Consider the following 24,672-nt stretch of genomic DNA (forward strand, 5'->3'; position numbering starts at 1 on the left):
TTGAGGAGGTAGGAAGGCTGCAGAAAGTTTTAACTGACTGTGAGATTGGGCAAAGAAGCAGCAGATTGAATACAATGTTGGAAAGTGAGATTATGCCCTTTAGTAGGAAGAATAGATCATAGACTATTTTCTCAATGGCAGAAGACTTTGGAAATCTGAAGCACAAAGAGACTTAAGAGGCATTGCTCAGGGTTCTCTTGAGGTTGGCGTGTAGGTTCAGTTGAGTTAGGAATGCAAATGCAACATTAGCATTCATTTCGAGAGGTCTAGAATACAAAAGCAAGGATGCACTGCTGATGCTACATAAGGTTGTAGTCAGATCATGTTTAAAATTATGTAAGTAGTTTTGGGCCCTGTATCAAGGCAAAGCAATGATATACTCGTATGAAGGGGATCCAGAGGAGGTTTACGAGAATGATCCTGGGGATGAAGGGAATATCATATGAGGAGCAATAGAGGACTCTGGGTCTATAATCAATGCAGTTTAGAAGGACAATGGATTTCTCAATGAAACTTACAGAATACTGAGAAGCCTGGAAAGAGTGGACATGGAGATGTTTCTACAAGTAGTTGTTACTAAAAAGTTGAGGACACAGTCTCACAGCAAAGAGATGACCCTTCAGAACTGAGATGAGGAGGAATTTCTTCAGCCAGAAGATGATGAATCTGTGGAACTCACTGACACAGAAGACTGTGAAGGCCAAATCATTGAGTGCATTTAAGACAGAGATTGTTAGTGTCTTCATTAGTAAAGAGATCAAAGTTACAGGAAGAAGGAAAGACAATGGGGTTGAGAAACACATCAGCCATGATCAAATGGAGGAGACTTGATGGGTCAAACAGCCTAATTCTGCTCTACAACGTATGGTCTAAGAGAGACACTGATCATCTCATCACTGGCTCCAAGTATCTAGAGGGACAATGGCATCCACGGTTCAATATAAATCAAGGAGACAACGAAGCCCATAGGAAGGGAGTTCACACATCATATAAATATTCAGTTTAGCAGTTCCAATTATCCCACAATAGTTGATGAGCAGGAAGAAGTCTGCATTCAAACACAGCTTTCTTGCCAAGTGACATAACTGCACAAAAGCCAGTATCTCATCACCAAGTCAGCCTTTATTTACATGTACACCGTACATGGACTCTGACCAGCTATCTCAGAGCCAGTCCCTAGAATGACTAGAAATTCTGAGTGTTGTTTATATCTGTCAGCCAGGGCTCACTGATTGGCCTATGTCAACAACCACAGTCAGGGAACTCATATTTAATGAGATCCATCTGGCCCTCTTTCCAATCACTACACCAAAGGAACCCCACAAAACAAGGGCAGCCTCAACAAGGAATGGAGTGAGCCGTGGAAAACGGAGGAGAATTGAGGCGCCTAGCTCTACAAGGTCAGGGCATCACAGTCTCTCGCTCTCTCACTCTCTGTCTCACCAAGAACAAGTAAATCGTGTAGCCCAAGGAATAGGCACAGCTCTGAGAACGTCGGCTGGTAAAGGCATAACTCTGCAGCTGAAGCCAATAAGGATAACATTTCATCCATAGCCTACAGAATACTGAACACACTGTCATGCTGCCCCGCAACTAAAAGTAGGGCACTGGGTAACGGTGTAGCACAGAGGCCTAGGGGACTACCCTTAGGTAACTTTGAGAGTTTACCAACCATAAGTAAGGGAACCCAAGGGGCTTATTTCCATGATGTTTAAGGGGAAGAAATCTATTTTGTTGTTATTAGTCACTAAGGAATGTTACTTGAATCAATTGTGCCACTTTGAGATTAACTGTACATAATAATCAAGCTCTTATTCAAAATATGAAATCTGTATCCATTACATTACTCATCATCCTTCAGTGATTCAAAGGAAAGCGCACAGACTTCAATTACAAATAAGTGAATTCAGCTGTGCTCAGCAAGGGTGAACAACCATCACACAATCAGAAACACATTATAAGCACTTTTTAAAGAGTTTTATACTAGCCTCTTTTCCAGAAGTATTGTTGGGCACGAATATGCAGGTGGAAAGGGGTTACAATACAACAAGTACAAATCAATGATTCATGCTCATTTTATAAAGGCCCATGTTAGAAGTGCAACAATGTAGAACCTATGGCTATCAACTTCATACCTGACAACAGGGGAAATCAATTTTTTTGAACTATTCCTAAACGGACCTACAAACACATATGTAAAATATATGAAGCTTCAGTTTTTGCTCACAGCAACAAGATAGGCCAAGTAGTAAGATCAAAATATTAGAGGCCAAACACAAAACTGTCTGAAAATTTTAATGTCAAGAAATTATGTAATAATGAGTCTTTTTTATCTGTTGTAGGTTTATGTAAGAACTCTGTGTAAAGCATGTAAAAAGGGAGTATAAAAGAGGCTACTCTAAGAACTGTCCCTTGAATTCCATCACCACCTCAAACTGTGCTACCACGGATGCTGAATAAAAGAGGTTATCTTCACCACTTGCAATTTTCGGTCGTTATTAGGACACGATCCCACAGACTACAACAGCAGTCACCAACTATTTTCCAACAAAGGCGCCGGCTTTTGTGCTCCTGGGATGCTGTTTGGCCTGCTGTGTTCATCCAGCTCCACACTTTGTTATCTTGGATTCTCCAGCATCTGCAGTTCCCATTATCTCTGATACAATTTTAACCTCACTGCGAAGCCTCTTCCAGGGATGCCTAACCTGAAGAAGTTACCCTCATCCCTCTGGACAAACCTCAGGGGATCTCTCTCCCACTGCAACTCTCTTGTCCTCTCCATCTATCTTCTCCGATATCCATCTTCGGTCAGCCTCCCCTTCTCTCCCTATTTATTTCAGAACCCTCTCCCCCTCCCCCTTTTCTGATGAAGGGTCTAGGCCCGAAACATCAGCTTTTGTGCTCCTAAGATGCTGCTTGGCCTGCTGTGTTCATCCAGCTCCACACTTCGTTATCTCGGATTCTCCATCATTTGCAGTTCCTATTATCTCTAACAATCTGAGGACATGGGTTTGAATCCCACCATGGCAGGTAGTGGAATTTGAATTCAAAAAAATATTTTACAAATCTGGAATTAAGAATCTAATTGTCAGCAAAAATCTCATCTGGCTCACTTACGTCCTTTAGAAAAGGAAACTGAAATCCTTACCTGGTCTAGCCTACAGATGACTCCAGACCCACAGCAATGTGGTTGACTCTTAACTGCCCTCTGGGCAATTAAGAATGGGTAATAAATGCTGCCTGGTCAGTGACACCCTCATCCCATTAATGAGCAAAGGTAAAGGATGATCAAGGACCATTTTACTCTGACATACTCTTTTTTGCTGTCCATTACAAGTCCAATATTGGTGTCATCTGCAAGCTTACTAAGCATACTTACTGTGTTCACATCCAAATTATTTGTATAAATGATGAAAAGTAGTGGACCCAGCACCAATTCTTGTAGCACACTGCTGGTCACAGGCTTTCAGTCTGTAAAGCAATCCTCCACCACCGCCCTCTGTCTTCCACCTTTGAACCAGTTCTCTGTCCAAATGGCTAGTTCTCTCTGTTTTCCATGTCATCTGACAATAGTAACAAGTCAGCAGCTGATGGAAAAATGATCTTCAGGTGAAACCTTGTTTTAGTTTAGACTAAGTGAAATTAGTTTAGCTTGGGAAGCTTGGTTGGTATGAACAAGCTGGACAAACGGTCTGTTTCCACACCATATGACTCCATGACTCTAAGTGAAGATGAGGTCCTAGAAGTAGAGGTAGTAACACTCATGTGGGCTGGACTTTCTTGTGCAATTATGTGCAATTGTGCATTAAAATGACTAATTTATTGTCAAATAGGTTAGAAATTCCCCATTCCGCAGGATCTTCTGTGTTCCAAATTTTGGGTGCCATATTTAGTAAGTACCCAGACAGCACCCAAATCTCTGCAACTGAGGAGTATCACAGTAGCACTGACTACTCAGTGCTTCATGCCCTTATGAGTGTGAGTTAGCATTGTAAAGTTGACACTGAAGAGAACTGCCACACACAAGAATGGGAGCCAGGCATCTTATTAGGTGGCTAATGCCACCCAGGTTGATAGTGCTGTTAAGAAGGCTTACAGTGTGTTAGGTTTTATTGGCAGAGGGATTGAGTTCCGGAGCCATGATGTCATGCTGCAACTGTACAAAATGCTAGTGTGACCTCACCTGGAATATTGCTTGCAGTTCTGATCACCCCATTACAGGAAAGATGTGGAAGCATTGGAAAAGGTGCAGAGGAGATTTACCAGGATATTGCCTGGTCTGGAGAGACGGCCTTATGAAGAAAGGCTGAGGGACTTGGGTCTGTTCTCATTGGACAGAACAAGGCTAAGAAGGGATTTAATAGAGACATACAAGATGATCAGAGGATTAGATAGGGTGGACAGTGAGAGTCTTTTTTCGAGGATGATGACATCAGCTTGTACGAGGTGGCATAGCTACAAATTAAGGGGTGATAGATTTAAGACAGATGTCAGAGGCAGGTTCTTTACTCAGAGAGTGGTAAGGGTGTAGAACGCCCTGCCTGCCAATGTCTTTAACTCAGCCACATTAGGGACATTTAAACAGTCCTTGGATAAGCATATGGATGATGATGGGATAGTATGGGGGATGGGCTTAGATTAGTTCACAGGTCGGTGCAACATCGAGGGCGGAAGGGCCTGTTCTGTGCTGTATTGTTCTATGTTCTATAACTCACCAACAAGTTTTTACAGCAACTTGGAATAGGCTACAAAAACTGTTTTTGCCAGTGATGCCCATATCCCATGGTAATTACACATAGAAAATATAAACCTAAATGCCAATAACCAAAAAAGCAGCACAGTAACTTTCAGTGCAAGGGTATTAAAATATACTTTTGTATATGCAAATGGGTTCCAGCCAAGCTATCCATAGACCCTATTGGTAGAGGTCAGATGAAACTTCTCTCCTGCTTCTACAAACAACACCCTCCATATATTTCAGATAGCCAATTGGCCCCTACCTCATACATATGCCCTTCCCCACTCACAACAGCCTTTCTCTCCGGTCCCATTTTTTCAACTCATTTGTTCAGCAATCATTCTTCCTAAAACCCTTCTGCCCTTCTCATCAAACAGTCATTCTCTCCAACTCCCCTGTTCCAACACATGCACTTCACTCAGCCCCATCTTTCCCAAAAAGATATCCTACCAATTCACTTAGCAGACTATAGTGCATCCCTACCAACCTCAACAGACTCAGGCTCTAATGCCCCCATCCCTCTCCCACCACAGATCCAGCCAAGCACCATGGAGGATCAAAATCCACTGTTGTCCATCCCAAAGCCTACCAAACCTTGTGCCACGGGCAAGCAGCCAGGAGGTAAGTGTGTGCATCCATTAACATAAGTGAGGTAGCTAATTTATTTTATTCATTCACAGGATGTTGGTGTTGCTTGGCAGGCCAACATTTAGTGTCCATTTCTAATGGCCCAAAAGGACAGTTAAGGATCAAACACATTGTCTTGGGTGTGGACTTCTGTGTAGATCAGATCAAGTAAGAATGGCACATTACTGAAATATACAAAATACCGCAGATGCTAGAAATTTGAAATAATAAAAGAAATGTTGGAGAAACTCAAAAGAACTGGCAGCATCTATGGAGACAGAATCAGAATTAAAGTTGAGTCCAAAGAGTCGTCTTCTGGCTCAAGTGGGCAGGAAAATTATTCTTTTATGCTGTTGACAAAAGGGAGTGAACAGACGGTGAAGGGCCACAAACCAAAATAATCAGGGCGAGTGGTTGTAAAGGTAAGGAAGAGATGTACAATAGGTGTGAATCAGAGAAAATAGGCCTGCCCTGCTGAGAACAAAGGCAGAAAGGCAAAAACAAGATGCGCATGAGGAGAAGGGGAACAGTGTTGAATCCTGAAGCCTTTTAAGTACCTAACTAGAAAATGAGGTGTTGTTTGTCCAGCTGCTACAGCAGCCCCCAGTCAATAATGTTGGTATAGAAGCAAGATCCTTTATTGAAATGACAAGCAACCGGAAGGTGAGGGTCATTCCTAGTCAAAGCAAAGGCACTCAGCAAACAGTCATCACATCTGTGATAATGAAATGTGAGGCTGGATGAACACAGCAGGCCCAGCAGCATCTCAGGAGCACAAAAGCTGACATTTCAGGCCTAGACCCTTCATCAGAGAGGGGGAGGGGGAGAGATGGGGGAGGGGGAGAGATGGGGGGGGGGGAGGGGGAGAGATGGGGGGGGGGGGGGTGGAGAGAGGAGGGTTCTGGAATAAATAGGGAGAGAGGGGGAGGTGGACCGAAGATGGAGAGAAAAGAAGATAGGTGGAGAGGAGAGTATAGATGGGGAGGTAGGGAGGGGATAGGTCAGTCCAGGGAAGATGGACAGGTCAAGGAGGTGGGATGAGGTTAGTAGGTAGGAGATGGAGGTGCGGCTTGGGGTGGATTCATGATCACCATTAGGCCCCCACTTTATTCCAGATTTCATTTTGAATTCAAATTTCACCATTTGCCATGACAGTATTCAAACCATACCCCAGGACATTAGCCAGGGGTTGTGCTAGTCCAGCAACATACTAAGCCACCATCTCTTTGATACAAGGTTGAATGGACAGCATCACCAGGTCCTACTCATGGCCTTGTTATCGATGGTCAAACTTCCAGATTTAGATTCTCTTTCCAGTATGGCCACTTTGGAGTCGGCAGCAGTCAAAGGTTATATGTAGGGGTAAGGCGGGCTGTAGGTAGGAAATTAGATTCCAGGGAGTAGATTGCCAAGTGGTTGGATACCAAGTGGGAACAAGGTTGGGTGAATTATCCAAAACTCAGAATTCTGGCAAATGATAGAAGTCTTCTCATATGCTCAGTTAAGTTGCTTCTGTGGCTAATTTAGCTAAATTCAGCATGAAAGAGTAAAGAATTTTACATTGTATTACTTTACACTAGATTAAAAACATCATAACTTACCAACAACTGACTCGTTTGGGTGCAAGGGTGCTAATTAGAAGATTTTATAAAATGAGTATCATTTTTACTTTAGTTTTCCAAGGAACTAGCTCACAATGCTACGCCACGATATAACTATGAAATTTTTTTTAAAATAGTAATCTTCAATCTTTTAAAAACAGGATGTTCGGAGGTCATGGAATGACACTGAATTTGAATTTCGTTTGTAAGTTAAAACAATTTTCAGTAGAACGAAATCGGCTGCACCTAGTTACCATTCTAATATAGTGAAGGATATATTTACAGCAAGTATTAAAGTCTAGATTTTAAACTTGCCAAATCATGCTGATTCATCACATTGCAGATTTTGCATTTTTCTGGTTTGCAAACAGGTCTAGACAAAAATGCACGCTTTTAAAAATCAAATCAGTACAATTTACACTGTTTGAAGTGAAAATTCTACTCTGTACTACAAGAGCTGAATGAAGAGAGCACAATACAGAGTATCAAATTAAAGTTTTAAGGAGGACAAGTTAAATTTATTTCAACAATAAGCTCCATTTTCAACAGCACTTGAGGAAAAATAGCTGCAAAGGGGGAAATAACTTCCAGGTAAAGATGACTTAAGCACATAATGCATGACAGAGGTTTGAGTTTTGCAAAATTCTAGTACCTATGTCTCACCTCAAATTTCTTGGTTGCTCTTTCCCAGAGAACAATGTGGAATTGAGTCAGAATATGTGAAGAAAGTCGTTTCCCTGTGTAATGATCTAAAGATAGCAATCAGAAAAAAACTGACCACACAGAAAATAAATGCAGGTAACAACTGTGGAACAAAAACTTTGAAGGATATTACATTAGTGCTCAATATGAGTGATACATATACCTCTCAGCCCTCATACTGTGTGTCACAAAGGTAATTCTCAAGAATTTAATCCCCAGCAAATCAGCCAATGACACATGACTTCTGTAGTACTTTTAGATTGTCAACTCTAGTTGGGGTAATATCAAGTGAAGTTTCAAAAGATCTTAAAATCAGGTTGAACACAAGGAAGTGGAGAAAGGAATGAGAAATAAAGAGTGGCATTTCAATTACTGTCTCATTCCAGGGGGAAAAAAAGAATAATTCCAAACCAACCATTTAATGAGTAAGTAATAGAAAAATGTGCAGTCAAATGCACACAGCAGAAGAGGTAACCAATAATAAATCTTTTTGGTTAAGAAGCACAACTAAAGAGAGAAAATGATGATGTTCCAATTCCTGATCACCAGGGAAGAGGGTGGAGACCAGTCTGAGCAAAGGAGCTGAGGCACATCAGGCTTACTTGCTCACCAACACTGGTCCCCAGTCACTCATTCACCAACCAGTCATACACTCAATCTCTCACCTACCAGTTTCCACTTACTTACTCAATTGTCCATTCATCGTCCAATCACTCACTAAGCCAGCCACCAGTTACTTGATCATGCATCCATCCAGCCCTCCAATAACTCGCCTAATTCTCCTGCCATTCACTCAGTGAACAACACAACTAATTCTCCAGTTACTCATTCTCTCTCACTCACTCACACCTTCAACTACTCAGTCACTCAACCAAACTTCCTAATCACTCATCCCTCCACCCACTGCTGTACTCACTCACCTACCCGAGTCTTGAGTCACTTACTCGCTCAGCTAAGTGACAACCAGTCCAATCAATCACTCAACTACTTCTCATTCAGCCATGTGCCCACTCAATCAGTAAGCACCTTAATTCACTCACACATTCAGGACAAAGAAGTTTGCTGATTAATACTGCAAGCAGCAATACAAGTATCCCTAATGAGAGCACATCCTGGAATCCTCAATTAGTCAATTAGAACATTCTGACTCAATGACCAGTCAGGAGCACTGAAAGGCTAACCAATCAGGGTAGTGAAAAGATGGTTCAGTCCCAACAGCATGGTGAAGAAAACAGATCTCTGGGAAAGAAAAATGGATTGATGGCCTGCCTGGTACTTCCCCAACTTCCCAATGGCCTGTCTCTTACTCCACTAACCCTCCTACACCATGGGCCAATGATCATCCCACTCTATTTTCCTTCCCATCTACCCCTTGAACATCCAACTCTCACACCTCTCCTCAAATCAGTCACATCGAAAACCTATTTTGTGGGCTTACTGCTGTAGACCTAAGCATTAAACCAATTACATTGGCAAGTAGCACAATCTCAAACAGAATACTTCCCTCATTTAATGACAGTAAACCTATCAGCAACATAACTGGGAGAAAATCAGCCTTTGAATGCAAGAGCAGCTTCTTGCAAAATCATCTAGTCACATTGAACAACGAACAATTGCCTTGCAAGCCACTTGGATGCCTTGGTAAGCTGTACTGTGGTTTATGAGCCATTTGGTCCACAAGCAAGATCTAAAAGAACAATGCAATCAAGCAAATGGGAGCACTATCAACTGTAATTTCCTGCCTAAACATTTACCATCATGTCTTTGAAATGAATCACTATTCTTTCACAAACTCCTTCCCTAACAGGTGCACGAACAGCAATTTAAGTTGCTGGCTCATCACCACAGTTGAGGGGCAATTATGGATGTACAACAGCGACAGCTCTTGCCAGTGATGTCCACTTTCCATTAAGTATTTTGAAAATATACTTCCTCACAGATTAATCAATATATCAAACAAATTGAAGACAGGAGTAGAACCAAAATCTCTGGAAATTTTGACGAATCTAAATGTGTGATGCAGGATAAGGACTTAGATGAGATCTTTTTGTCATCTTTTATTACCCTCGAATGGATGAGCCAAATGATCTATCTGGAATCTTGAAAATCTTCCTAACTTAATTTTGTACTGTTCCCATTCTTTTAATTTTTGGGATTTCCTGCACTAAATGGAAGGAATTTAATGTCACGGCTGCTGGACTGGAGTGGATGGCATTGTTGCTCAGAAGTGGAGTCTGATGGACATGGCACAAGAACCGATGTCATTTTAAATAGTGGTCAAACATCTCTGGAAAGCTTCCTGCGATTGTCCAGGGGTAATTTTTTCACACGGCGGATGATGCATGTATGGGACCAGCATAGTCTAACTTAATCTAGTCCCATTTGCAAGCATTTGGCCCATATTGCTCTAAACTGTTCCTTTACATGCATCCATCCAGAAGCCTTTTAAATTTTGTAATTGTAAGAGCCTCCACCTCTTCCTGTGGCGGTTCATTCCATAAACGCACCACTCGCCACATGAAAAAAAGTGCCTCTTTTAAATCTTTCTCCTCTCGCCTTAGCCATATGCCCTCTAGTTTTGGACTCCTCTACCTTGGCTATTCACTCTATCCATACCCCTCATGATTTTATAAACGTCTATAAGCTCTCAGCCTCTGACATTCCAGGGAAAATAGCCCCAACCTATTCAACCTCTCTCTATACCCAAAGCTTCCAACCCTGGCAACATCCTTGAAAATCTCTTCTGCATTCTTTCAAGTTTAACAACATCCTTTCTATAGCAGGGAGACCAGAACTGAACACTATATTTCAAAAGTGGCTTAAACAATGTCCTGTATAGCTGCAACATGACATCCTAATTCCTATTCTCAAATGCATTCTTCACTCCCCTGTCTACTTGCTACTCCACTTTCGAGATAATATGAACCTGCACCCTTAGATCTCTTCATTCAGCAACACTCCCGATGACCCTTCCATAAGGCGTTTAGTCCTGTCCTGATTACTCTAAAATGCAACACCTCACATTTATTCGTATTAAGCTCCATCTGCCACTCCTTGGCCCATCAGCCCGTCTGATCAAGGTTCCATTCTGCTCTGAGGTCACCATCTTCACTGTCCACTACACCACCAGTTTTGGTATCATCTGCAAACTTACTAACTATTCCCCCATATTCACATTAAATCATTTATTGAATTGACAAAAAGCAGTGGATCCTTGTAGCACACTGCTGGTGAAAGTCCAATCCAGAAAACAGCCCTCCACCACAACACTCTGTCTCAAACTTTCAGGCCAATTTTCTATCGCAGTGGCTAGCTCTCCCCGGATTCCATGTGATCTAAACTTGCAAAACAGCCTACCATACCGAACCCTATCAAACGCCTTGCTGAAGTCCATATAGTCAACATCCACGCTCTGCCTTCATCAATCCTCTTCATGATGTCTTCAAAAAATCTCACTTAAGTTAGTGAAACATGGTTTCCCATGTAGAAAACCAAGTTGCTTAACCCGAGTCAGTTCTTGCCTTTCAAAATACATGTAAATCCTGCCCCTCAGAATCCCCTTCAACAACTTACCTACCAATGATGTCAGACTCACCAATCCATAGTTCCCTGCCTTTTCATTACCATCATTTCAAAACAGTAGCAACATTAGCCATCCTCCAGGACTCCAGTGCCTTACCCGTGACATTGATGATGCAAATATTTCAACAAGGGCCCCAGCATTCACTGCCCAACCTTCCCACAAAGTTCTAGGATACACCTGATCTAGTCCTGGGGATTTACCCACCTTTATGCACTTTAAGACATCCAAAATCACTTCCACTGTAACATGGACACTTGTGAAGATATTATTTATTTCTGCAAGTTCTCTAGCTTCCATATCCTTTTCCACAGTAAATATGACATGAAATATTCGTTTAGTATCATAATCTTCTCCTGTGGTTCCACACATAAGTGGCTCTGTTGATCTTTACAGGGGCCTATCTCTCCCTAGTTACTATTTTGCCCTTAAGATATTTGTAGAAGCTCTTTGGATTCTCCCTCACCCTAAAGTTATCTCATGTTCCCTTTTGGCCCTCCAGGATACAGCTACTGCCCTTGTGCTCCTGAAGGATTCACTTGTTCCCAGCTGTCTTCACCTGTCATATGCCTGCTTCTTTTTCTTGATCAGAACCTCAATCTTTCGTCATCTAGCATTTCTCACACCTACTAGCCTTGCTCTTCACACTAACAGGAACATACTGCCTCTGGACTCTCATTATCTCATTTTAGAAAGTGGTGGAGGCAGATCCAATTACCACATTTAAAAGGCATCTTGATGATTATATGAATAGGAAGGGTTCAGACAGATATGGAACAAATGCTGACAAATGGGAGCAGGTCAGATTGGGATGTTTGGTCGGCGCAGAAAAGCTGGATTGAACAGTCTGTTTCCATGCTTTATGACTCTATGGCTAGTGAAATATTGGAAAGTTCGGAGCTTGACACTTTACTAACTAAAATAAAACCTTGTCAGCTGGAAAATAATGGGTTAATAAATTAACACTTGCCTGGAATTTGCCTGGTTTTGTGATATTACACCATAAAATCCTATAAATGGGACCAATTTTGTCAGTCTGAACATTAGCCAAGTGTTCTTGATGGTAACCAGGCATCTGAGCAATGAATAACAAAACCAAGTATCGCCATAAAATAATTTCTTAATCCACTTCACCATCCCCTACCTGCTATAATGTCTTCAATCTTCTGCTTGGCAAGTACATCCTCTCCTCTTTGTAGCAGCTGCATAAGATGCATCAACAAAATCTTCCCAAGATCATGACTGGTTTCAAACTGCTTGGACAAAGTTGTCAAAAATTCAAAGCAGAGTCCATCCCTGTGGAACGCCATGATGTTAATGTTTTCAGCAATATGTACTCTTTATTGTTATCACAATCCAATACACAATATTATATAAGTATTAGACTTTTCCAAATTGACCTGTTCAGAGATGTTACGATACAAATCTGGGACAAGTGAGACTTGAACCCAGGTCTCCTGGCTCAGATGTAAGGACCCTAACATGACACAAGAGTCCACTTGCTCTCATTTATAGATCTTTTCACACGTCAGTCCAAACTGTTTCTCATTTATAGATATTTTCTAACCAACCTGCTCGAAGATGTTATTACACGCCTCTGGAGCAGGTGGGGCTTACACTACCACTCCACTACAAAAGGACCACTCTGCTTTCCCATGCTTTCTACAGTTGATTAATTAATTAATTGCATTTGCTTGCCTAATTCCTTATTAGATTAACAACTTGAGTGTTAATGTTTCTATTCATTTATCTGTTTTCAATTCCCTACTGAGTCTCTTCGACTATCCGTTATAGGTCAGGTATTGCGATGGTTTGGCAAGTCAACCTGAATATGTTCTCTGTTTCACTGGTGATGGTATAGTATTTTGCCACCCCACAGTGGGATATTTAAATCCAATAACAGTGTAGTCTGGTTGGAATCCTGATTATAAGCCAGGGTCCGACGGAATTTTTGAGCGTGGGAACTAGTGCTAATCTGTTTATCTTGAAATCCTATGTTTTGCGATGAACATTGTAGATTGTGGATTGGTACACACAGTAACAGTCTTCTTCTTCTCCTCCCCCTGTCTTGAAGCACACCTGAAGGCTATGTGGGAGAGGATGAAATGGAGTGCATTGTTTACGTTCCAACAGATGTTCTGATGAAGCTAGGTCATTATATAGTGCAGCAAAGTGATAGCTAAGTAATGCTAAGTTAACATTATTCTTTCTCAACAAAGACGTCATAACTCAGACATCCTTCTTGTCCTCCCTCATCAGCCACTGGGTATCTTGATGCATTAATGATGTGAGTAAAGCCATAGATCTTTGCAAAGCACTTAAAGCAGTTGTTCATGAACTGTTGTCAATTATCCAAAATGGATTAGACTGAGTTTTCATGAAAGATCACTGTGATTTATAACTACAGCTGAGGCTGACTACACAAATGTTCGACCTTCATCCATGATGGGTCATAATTAACTGCAATCAGAAATCTCTTCATCCCTGATTGCAAAAATTCGAATTCACAGTCTGGATCGGAATGAAAACACTATTAGCATTTATATATGGTCTTGAATATGATTGCAACAGGTAATGAAACAAAAAGCCTTTCTTCTAAAGGCTTCAGAGGTCTACGACCATCAAACCAGATTTCAGGCTCTGGGTTGACATTCAGCGCCATACAAATGCTCATAGTATAAGTACAAGGCCCTTGGCAAAATTTCTCTTTCATTGTAGATCAACAAAATAGCCACAGTGCTAAGGTATGGACTTTGTTCCAAGTACTATTTGAAAATACAACCATCAAGACCACAGAGATAGTAGGAACTGCCGATGCTGGAGAATCTGAGATAACAAGGTGTAGAGCTGGATGAAAACAGCAGGCCAAATAGCATCAGAGGAGCAGGAAAGCTGACGTATCGGGTCGAGGCCTATTTTCTGAAGAAAGGTCTCGAACCGAAACATCAGCTTTCCTGCTCCTCTGATGCTGCTTGGCCTGCTGTGTGCATCCAGCTCTACACCTTGTTATCATCAAGTCCATATACCAGCAAGACTTTGAGACAGTACTCCTGTAGCTAAACACTCTTCGCATCCACTTTCTCTACTGATTGAATTTCATTGGTGAGTCATAACCAGCTTAGATTGTGTGGTCACCTAAGTGCAGGATTCTACACTTTGGATTTTTTTTTTCTTTGTTAAATTAAGTTAGGGGATGTGGGATTCACTGTCTGGACCAGTATTTGTAGCCCATCCATAGCTGTCCTCAAACCATGGTAGTTGGTTTGCTGCAGGTACAAATATAATACCAAATTAATGGCACCAGTCAGGAACTCATATTCTATTATGCTTATCTGGCTGACCTTGTTACAATCATGACTTCCCTCCCTATCCGATTCTGTGGTTATAGGCCGGCCCTTTACTTTGGAGAGCTTTCTGAAGCATTGCAGCACCAGGTCAGATTCACATTTTTCAGCAACTGACATGGGTGGTATTTAACGCATGAGATCTCGCTTCTAGCGCCAAGAGTGCTGTGGTAGAATTTCACTCTACAAGCGGCAAAGGCGTTGAGGCGGCTACATGCATCACGTCTAATCCTGATTCAGAGGACTTGACAATGTTTGACGAGGGGGGACATTTCCAATTGTTCCAAGGAGAAGGATATGTTTTGCTCCTGTACAGTTTGAGAATATGCAGCTTCATATAGACCACACGTTTATTCAGGACAGTCGTATCAATCTGAATTTTTATATTCTGTGGATTCTATTAGGGTGAAAGTAGGACATTCGGCCCAGAGTCCATACAGACTGCCTGAAGAGCAGCCACGACGCCGCCACCACCCCCCCCAATTCTGTAACCTCACATTTCCCATGGCTAACCCAACTAATCAGCTCGTCCCTGGGCACTATCGGCAATTTAGGATGCCAATCCACCTAACCTGCACATCTTTGAACTGTGGGGGAGAAATGCAGAACCCGGAGGAAACCCATGCAGATACACAGAGAATGTGCAAACTCCACACAGACAGTGGCCTGATGCTGAAATTGAACTTGGGTCCCTGACGCTGTGAGGTAGCAGTGCTAATCACTGAGCCACCATACTGTCCTACTGGTCATACATCACTGGTCTTGATCTCGCGTAGACTATGTCTTGTCCCCATACAGAGTCATTTCAAGATTTTTAAACCAAACTATATCCCAAATCTCAAACTGTCTCTCTCACTTGATGGAGTCTTGGTCCAGCACTGGAGTTCCTAACGCTGTTTCATCTGACCCCTACTCCCCAGTTCAGAGAAAATCAGACTTAACCTGGTGCAGTCTTCTATACATCGCAAGTCTGTTGGTTCTATCCCCGCAGTTGCCTGTCCAATTGTCCTATAATCAAACGCAAAGTTTGACAGCTTAGTATCTATTGAAGCTGAAGCCTATTTCTCCAAACATACTTCAAAGTTTGGACCACTCTTTCCATCAGGCCATTGGATGATGAGTGGTATGAACTGTCCTAATACATCGAATCCCATTCAATTAAGAAAAAAAACTCCCTGCTGGTAAACGATGACCTGTTGTTATCTGAGACCAACACTTCCAGGACTTTTGTGTATTGAAAAAAATGCATGCAGTTTTCCGATCATCATCCCACTGTTTGATGAATGGACCCTATGCATGTCTACAATGACTAAGAACATTAAACCCATGAAAGCACTTGCACAGTCAATGTGCAACTGAGTCCAAGGTTTACCCGATCAATTCCATGAATGACCGGCGGTAGTTTTTGTCCTAGTTGATACACTGGGCATTGCCCCACCAACATGGCTATGTCTACATTATGTCTACTTAACTGCTTGACAACGTCTTCATTTTGGAGACTCCCAGATAGCCCTGTTGGGAGTTCAGCCACAACTTGACAGCAACCATTGCACAAGACAAATCACTTGTGCTCCCAATAACAATATGCTGTCCTCTGCTGTGAGCCAGTCTATCCCAGTCCAAGAGGGTTTCAATTCAAGCTGTGACAGCCCTTTGGTTTTCCCCATCAATACCAATTGTTTCAGTCTGGCAGGCACTTGATCTTTTGGTATCTGAAGTCCAATATTGATAACAGTGACTGGAAACATGTCCAGAAAATTTAATATCATTGCAGACTTTTCCATTGGGGGTAGCGCCAGTGATGTATCTGCTAATTGGAGATGACTCAACGCATCCACATTCACTACTCGGCCTCCCGGATGCTTAACAAACTTATAATTATAAGCACTTAGTATTAAAGCCTAGAGCAGAGCCAATTGGGATTTGTGATCCATGGTTATCACAAATTTTCATCGATTAAAGTATTGGTGGAACTTCCTGATTCCAAATGACTGCTAATCCTTCATTTTCTATCCGGGAGTACTTATACTCTGTACTAGGCAAAGTCCTGGATGCATAAGCTATTCAGTGTTCCTCTCCTTTGGACCACTTGTGAGCTAGTACCACCCCGAGGCCGTACAGGGAGGCATCACACATCAATACCAGATCTTTCTTAGGATCATTGTGTGCCAACACCTTACAGGATGATAGTTATTTCTTTCCTTCATTGAAAGCTAGGGCTTGAGTATGAGGCAGGTTACAAAGCTAGCCCTTTCTGAGCAGTTGATGCAACAATGCCAGGATAGATGCCTGGTTACGTATGAACTTTTCATAATAATTTGCCAGCCCCAGAAATAACCTAAGCTCCTGGGCAGTCAAGGGAGCCAGGACACCTTTGATCATCCTCATTTTATCTTCCAACAGATGTAACCAGATCTTGTCAACTCTGTAACCCAAGTCCATCACTTGGGGAGGCCTGGAGCACAAATTTTCCGTTTCTTAGGCATACACCTGTCTTGGATAAATGCCTTAGGTCTATATCCAAGTTCTCTAAGTGTTCCTTATTAGTTTGCCCTGTTATCAGGGTGTCATCTAGGTGAATTGCGACCTGAGGAAGACTTTGCAAATGTTCTCCATCATCCACTGAAAAACTGAACAGGCTGCAATGTCCCAAATGGCAATCTCATATATCGATAGAAGCCTTTATGGTATTAATTGCAGCATGCTTCTGGGAATGCTGGTCAAAATACAATTACAAGTAAGCATGACTCATATCCAACTTCATGAAGGCCAGCCTTCCTGCCAGCTTTGCATATAAATCCTCAATCCAAGGGTTTGGGTATTTATCCAGATGTAAAAAAAGGGTTTACTGTTTGTTTAAAATGCCCACAAAGGCAAACCAACCTATTGGCCTTTAAAAATCGGTACCATCAGTGCTGCCCATTCTGCAAATTGGATTGATTTGCTGATTCCTTCGCTTTCCAGGCTTTTCATTTCTGTATCTACTATGGCCTGTAAGGCATACAGCACTAAGCAGGCCTTGCAGAATTGCATCCTGGTTAAAATGCAAGATGGCCTTGGATCTTCTGATAGTCACTAGACCTTCCTGGAATACTTCTGGCAATTTAATTAGGAGTTCATCCAAGTAGCCACTTTCTAATTGAAAAATGTTGATCCAGTCTAGGTAAATCTCTCACAACCAATTTCACCCAATTAAGCTTGGCTGAAGGCTTTTATTACATCACAACAACAAAATTGCTGGAAAAGCTCAGCAGGTCTGGCAGCATCTGTGAAGGAGATAACAGAGTTAACATTTCAGGTCCAGTGACCCTTCATCAGAACTGATGGTGGCTGGGAAAATGTCAGTTTATATAAAGAAAATAGGGAGGTGGGTGGGGTTGGGATAGAACCCGCTAACAGAGAGACAGTTAGACAGACAAAGGCCATCTTGCATTTTAATGATCAGGCTGGTAGCGTGAGTAGTTATTAATGGGGACTGTTAGTGACTAACAACAGGGGGTGTGTAGTGGCAGGCTATGTGGTAACAGGGCATGGTGTGTGGGATAGAGGGCTGGGACATGGGAAAGTTTAGACACTAAAATTATTGAACTCAATATTGAGTCCGGAGGGCTGTAAGGTCCCCAAGCAGAAAATGAGGTGTTGTTCCTCCAGCTTGCGTTGGGCTTCACTGGAACACTGTAGCAAGCCAGAGACAGAGATGTTGGCCAGGGAACAGGGTGGTGCATTAAAGTGGCAGGCGACCGGTAGTTCAGAGTGTCTTTTGGCGAGCAGAACGTAGATGTTCTGCAAAGCGGTCACCGAGTCTAAACTTCGTTTCCCTAACGTAGGGGAGACCACATTGTGAGCAGTGAATGCAGAAGACTAGATTCTGGGAAGTGCAGGTGAAGTATTGCTTCACTTGGAAGGTATGGTTGAGCTCTTGGATATGGGAAGGGAGGAGGTAAATGGGCAGGTGTTGCACCTTCGCCAGTTATAGTGGAAGGTGCTGTAGGGCTGTGGGGAGATGTTGGGGTGAAGGAACTGTGGACCAGGGTGTCGAGGAGGGAACGGTCCCTGCGGAAGGCGGACAAAGGAGGGGAGGGGAATATGTGATTGGTGGTGGCATCTCACTGGAGACAGCAGAAAAGGCATCTGATGATCCTCTGGATGTGGATGCTGGTGGGATGGTAGGTGAGGATAAGGGGAACCCTATCGCTGTTGCAGGAGGGAAGAGAAGTGCTGAGGGGACAAGTGCGGGAGATGGGTTGGACCTGGTTGACGGCCCTGTCGACAACAGAGCTGGAAAATCCTCGGCTGAGGAAGAAGGTGGACAGTTTCGAGACTCCCTTATCAAAGTTGGCCTCACCTGAACATATGCGACGGAGACAAGGAACTGAGAGAATGGGATGGAGTTTTTACAGGAAGTGGGGTGTGAGGATGTATAGTCCAGGTAGCTGAGGGAGTCAGTGGCTTTGTAGTGGATATTAGTAGCCAGTCTATCCTCAGAAATGGAAACAGAAATGTCGAGGAAGGGAAGGTAGGAGTCAGAGATGGACCAAGTGAAAATACGGGCAAGGTGGAAACTGGAGGCGAAATTGATGAAGTTTTCCCAATTCCAGACGAGACAGGGAAGCAGCACTGATTATATCATCGTTGTATCAGAGAAATAGTTGTTGGGCTGGAATAAGGAATGTTCCACATAGCCCATGAAGAGACAGGCATAACTAGGGCCCATGCGTGTACCCACGGCAACCCCTCTTACCTAAAGAAAATGAGTGGAGTTGAAAGGAAGTTGTTGAGGGTGAGGCCTCGACTACTTCACTGGGCAGGGAATTCCACAGAATTACATCCCTTTGGGTGAAGATGTTCCTCTTCAATTCAGTCTTAAATCTGGTCCCCATAAGTTTGAGGTTATGCCCTCTTGTTCTAGTTTCACCCGCCAGGAGAAATATCTTCCCTGCTTCTCTCATATCTAGTCCCTTCATAATTTTATGTTTCTATAAGATCCCCCCTCATTCTTCCAAATTCCAATGAATATAATCCCAGCCTCCTCAGCTTCTCCTCATAAGCCAACCCTCTCAATTCCAGAATCAACCTAGCGAATGTCCTCTGCATCCTCTCCACTTCCAGAATATTCTTTCTCAAGTAAGGAGACAAAAACTGCACACAGTATTCCAGGTGTGGTCTCACCAGCATCCTATACAGTTGTAACGTAACCTCCCTAGTTTTAAAAATCAATCCCGCTAGCAACAAAGGAAAACAATTCCATTTGCCTTCTTAATTACCTGTTGCACTTGCAAACTAACGTTCTGTGATTCATGCACAAGGACAGCAGCATGCTGCAGTTTTTTTTACCATTATAATAATAATAATCGTGTTTACTGTTATTGTTCTGCATACTTTGCTCTACCACTCACCTCCGTGTCATCCGCAAACTTTGACACACATGTGGTCCCTAACTCCCAATCACATATGTAAATTATTATCAACTGCAGTCCCAACACTAATCCCTGAGGCACAACACTAGTCACTGATCGCCAACCAGAAAAGCACTCATTTATCCCTACTCTTTGCTTCTTGTTAGTTAACTAATCCTCTATCCATGCTAACACATTGCCCATAATGACGTGCACCTTTATCTTATGCGACAGCCTTTTGTTCAGCACCATGTCAAATGCCTTTTGGAAATCTAAATACGCCATATCTACTGGGTCCCCGTTGTCCACCGTGCTCGTCTGTCTTCATAGAATTCTAGTGAACTAGTTAAACATGGCTTGCCCTTCATGAACCCATGCTGCACTGTCCAATGACACAACTTCTATCTATGTGTGTTGGTATTTCTTCCTTGATGATAGATTCGAGCATTTTCCCCACCACAGAAGTTAAGCTAACTGGCCTTATATTCCCGCCTCCTTGACCTGTCCGTCTTCCCTAGACTGACCTATCCACTCCCTAACTCCCCACCTATACTCTCCTCTCCACCTATCTTCTTTTCTCTCCATCTTCGGTCCGCCTCCCCCTCTCTCCCTATTTATTCCAGTTCCCTCTCCCCAGCCCCCTCTCTGATGAAGGGTCTAGGCCTGAAACATCAGCTTTTGTGCTCCTGGGATGCTGCTTGGCCTGCTGTGTTGATCCGGATCCACACTTTGTTGTCTTGGATTCTCCAGCATCTGCAGTTCCCATTATCACTGGTCTTATATTCCCTATGTTTTGTCTACCTCCTTTTTTTAAACAGTGGCGTCACATTTGCTGTTTTCGAATCTGCTAGAACTGGCCCAGAGTCCAGCGAATTTTGGAAAATTACCATGAGGAAACAACAACATTAAACTTCAACAAGGGTAATTATATAGAAACGGGAGCAGAGTTGATTGGATTGGACTGAGCAAACAGTTTAGCAGAAAGACTGATGAGAATTTACGAAGGGGGTAAACTAAACATAGCTAACCAAGGAAGTAAAAGGATAATAACAAATTGATATAAAAACAAGCAGTGGGGGAAAGACCTGTGTTAAGCCAGAGAATTGGGAAATATTTAAAAGCTAACAAAAGGAGGCAGAAAGTCAGCTCTGGCGACAAACTAGCTATTAATAAGAAATAGGATAGCAAAAGCTTCCACTGATGTTTAAAGAGAAACAGAGCCACCAAACCGAACATAGCTTATCTGGAGAATGAGACTACAGGGAAAAAAACTGTGAACTGGCAATGATGAAGGAGTTAAATAAATAATTTGCATTAATCTTCACGGAAGGGCCACCTGTTATTCCAAATATACCAAATATTCCATGGACAAAAGGTAAGGACATGGGGGGAGCAAATACATACAGAAACAATCACAAGAGAAAATATGTTCAGGAAACTACTGGGACTTAAGGCTGACACAGTCTGGGGCTCTAATGATTGTATCTGAGGATCTTAAAGGAAGTAGCTACATAGATAGTGGATGCACTTATAATAATTTTCCAAGAATTCTTAGATTCGAGACATGTTCCCACATTTTAAAAAACAGCCAAAGTAACATCTTTACCCAAATGGAAAAGGAGCCAATCTGTAACAAGTGCCAAAGGGATCAATGCGAGGGCTTCAATTATTTACAATATATATAATGACTTGGACTTGAATGAGGGAAGCGAATGTACTAAGAATGCAGATGATACAAAAACAGGTGAGAAGACAAATAGTGAGAATGCCATAACGAGTCAATAAGGGGATACACACAGATTAAGCAAGTGGGCAAAAACTTGGCATATGAAATATGAAGTGAGAAAATATGAGGTCGGGCACTTCAATAGGAAGAATAAAGGGCTGATTACTATTTGAAAGGGAAATGACTGCAGAAAGCTGCAGCACAAAGAGTATTTACAGTCCTCATGCAAAAATCACAAATGCCAACACCAAAGTTCAGCAAGTAACATGGAAGGCTGTCTTTTATTTCAAAGGGAATGGAGCAAAACAATATGGACATCTTCCTAAAACTAGACAAAGGACTCATCAGGCTCTGGAATGCTGAAGTGATAATGGGAACTGCAGATGCTGGAGAATCCAAGATAACAAAGTGTGGAGATGGATGAACACAGCAGGCCAAGCAGCATCGCTCCTGATTCCAGATAACACTGTTTCTCCATTCTTGGAAACAACCTAATTAACCCTGTCAGGACTATTTCCTGTGTATCTTTGGTTCAGTAATGGGACAAAAACTGCTTTCAGGATTCCAGATAACGCTTTGTTATCTGGAATGCTGAAAGCAGTTTTTGTCCCATTACTCAACCAAAGATACGCAGGAAATAGTCCTAACAGGGTTAATTAGGTCGTTTCCAAGAATGGAGAAACATTTTTATGGGAGGTTAGTAGATGGGTATATATTCACAGAATCATGCAAAATAAGTGCAGGAGTAGGCCTTTCAGCCCTTCAAGCCGACACCACCACTCATTATGATCTTAGTTGATCATGTAATCTCAGTATCTCATTCCTAACACCGCCCCCCCGCCCCCCCCTCCTTGATACCTTTAGCCTCAAGGAGCATGTCCAGCTCCCTCCTGAATATGAAGAATGAACTGGCCCCAGCAGCTTCCTGTGGGACGGAATTCCAAAGGTTCACAACGCGAGTAAAGAAATTCTTCCTCATTTCAGTCCTGAATGGCTTTCCCCTTATTCTTAGACTCCCCTTATTCATTGGATTTCAGAAAAATGAGAGACGATCTGATCGAAAATTCTTCAGGGCTTGACAGTATGGGTGTGACTAGGTTAGTTCCTCTCACAGGACAGCCTAGGCCCTCAGTGTATAAACGCAAACTAAGGGTGACCAGTTTAAGATAGAGATGACGAAATATTATTTTCTCTCAGAGGGCAGTGAATCACTGATGTTTCTTTTAGAGCAGAGGGCTATGGTGGCTGAGATAGACAAGATATTTAATAAACAAGAGAATCAGGGGTTATGGGGATGAGGCAGAAAAGTGGAGTGGGGGTTAATTAGAGTAGTCATCAAATGGTGAAGCTAACTAGATGGGCCAAATTACCAACATTAGCTTCTACAACGGCATTTAACTTGGACATCCTACAGCAACATCTCAAGTCATATATTTTCACCCCAACCTTCGATGGACAACAACGTCCAACATAAACCCTCACTGCTTCATCACAGCACATCTCTGATTCATATAAAGTACGGTTGTCTCCACAATAGCAGATATTTCATTTTGAGCTCAACCACTTAAGGCAGTTGTGGTACTGCCAAGCCACTCTTGATGGTGTCTATTGAAGCTAACCCCAAAACACAGTCAACATCCTTAACATCCTCAGTTGCTTCCTTCAAATGGCATTCAACATGGAAGAGTGCTGATACATTAGCCAAAAGCATTGGGGGTTGGTAATCAGCATGATGTTTCTTTGCCCATATTAGACTTCATACAATGAGATCTTTTGGGTTCAGAATGAATGTTGAGGACTTCCAGAGCAACTCTGCCTGACTGTACACTATTGTGCTATCACCGGTAATGGGTCTATCCTGCCACTGGGACCGGACATTTAGAGTGGTAGTGTTAAATGGGATGAATAAGTTATGATTCCATGCTTATGATTGTTTCTTGCTTGAACAAAAACAGAGGTTGCTGGAAAAGCTCAGCAGGTGTGGAAGCATCTGTAAACAAAAAATCAGAGTTAATGTTTCAGGTCTAATGACCCTTCCTCAGAACCGATTTCAGAATCAATTTCTGCCCCACCACTAAAATGGACCCCATTGGTTTCGCAGTAGACACAGAAGAATGAGACTCTGGGAATTCTTTCAAGATGTCAGCAGCAATGAAACACCCAACAAACCATATCAGTCGACAAGCGCACACACACACATCCTCCCCCAACACACCTACCACCACCTCACACACTCGCTCCTCCACACAAACATACCGCCACAATCTTCCACAAGTTCACCTGTACTTCCAAGAATCTAGTCTACTGCATTCACTGCTCACAATGTGGTCTCCCCTACACTGGGGAAACGAAGCGTGGACTTGGTGACGACTTCGCAAAACATCTACATTCTGTTCGCCAAAAAGACCCTGAATAACCTGTTGCTTGGCACTTCAACGCACCACCTTGCTCCCTGGCCAACATCTCTGTCTCCAGCTTGCTACAGTGTTCCAGTGAAGCCCAACACAAGCTGGAGGAACAACACCTCATTTTCTGCTTGGGGATCCTACAGCCTTCTGGACTCAATATTGAGTTCAATAATTTCAGGGCCTAAACTGTCCCACGTCCCAGCACCTCAACCCACACACCATGCCTTGTTACCACATAGCCTGCCACTACACACCCCCTGTTGTTAGTCACTAACAGTCCCCATTAACAACTATTCATCCTCCGAGCTTGATCGTCAGCAACTCCTCTGTCTGTCCAACTGTCTTTCTCTCTCTTTGGGCACTATCCTATCGTTTACTCCCTACCCCACCCACCTCTCTATTTTCTGCATATAAACTGACATTTTCTCAGCCACCAGTTCTGAGGAAGGGTCATTGGGCCAGAAGCGTTAGCTCTGTTTTCTCCTTCACAGATGCTGCCAGCCCTGCTGAGCTTTTCCAGCAACTTTGTTTTTGCACCAGAATAACTTCT

General features: G+C 42.7%; 1 protein-coding gene across 1 annotated transcript in view; it reads right to left on the bottom strand.

Moving 5' to 3' along the window:
* tex11 (testis expressed 11) overlaps window positions 1-24,672 on the bottom strand; it is a 330,058-nt gene that overhangs the window by 97,587 nt on the left and 207,799 nt on the right. The window contains exons 11-12 of the mRNA XM_059651258.1: window positions 12,393-12,544; window positions 7,630-7,715 (exon numbers count right to left, since the gene is read on the bottom strand). Of these exons, the coding sequence (XP_059507241.1) occupies window positions 7,630-7,715; window positions 12,393-12,544 (238 nt within the window). The remainder of the gene's footprint in view (window positions 1-7,629; window positions 7,716-12,392; window positions 12,545-24,672) is intronic.

Source organism: Stegostoma tigrinum, chromosome 15 (assembly GCF_030684315.1).
Source record: "Stegostoma tigrinum isolate sSteTig4 chromosome 15, sSteTig4.hap1, whole genome shotgun sequence".
NCBI lineage: Eukaryota > Metazoa > Chordata > Chondrichthyes > Orectolobiformes > Stegostomatidae > Stegostoma > Stegostoma tigrinum.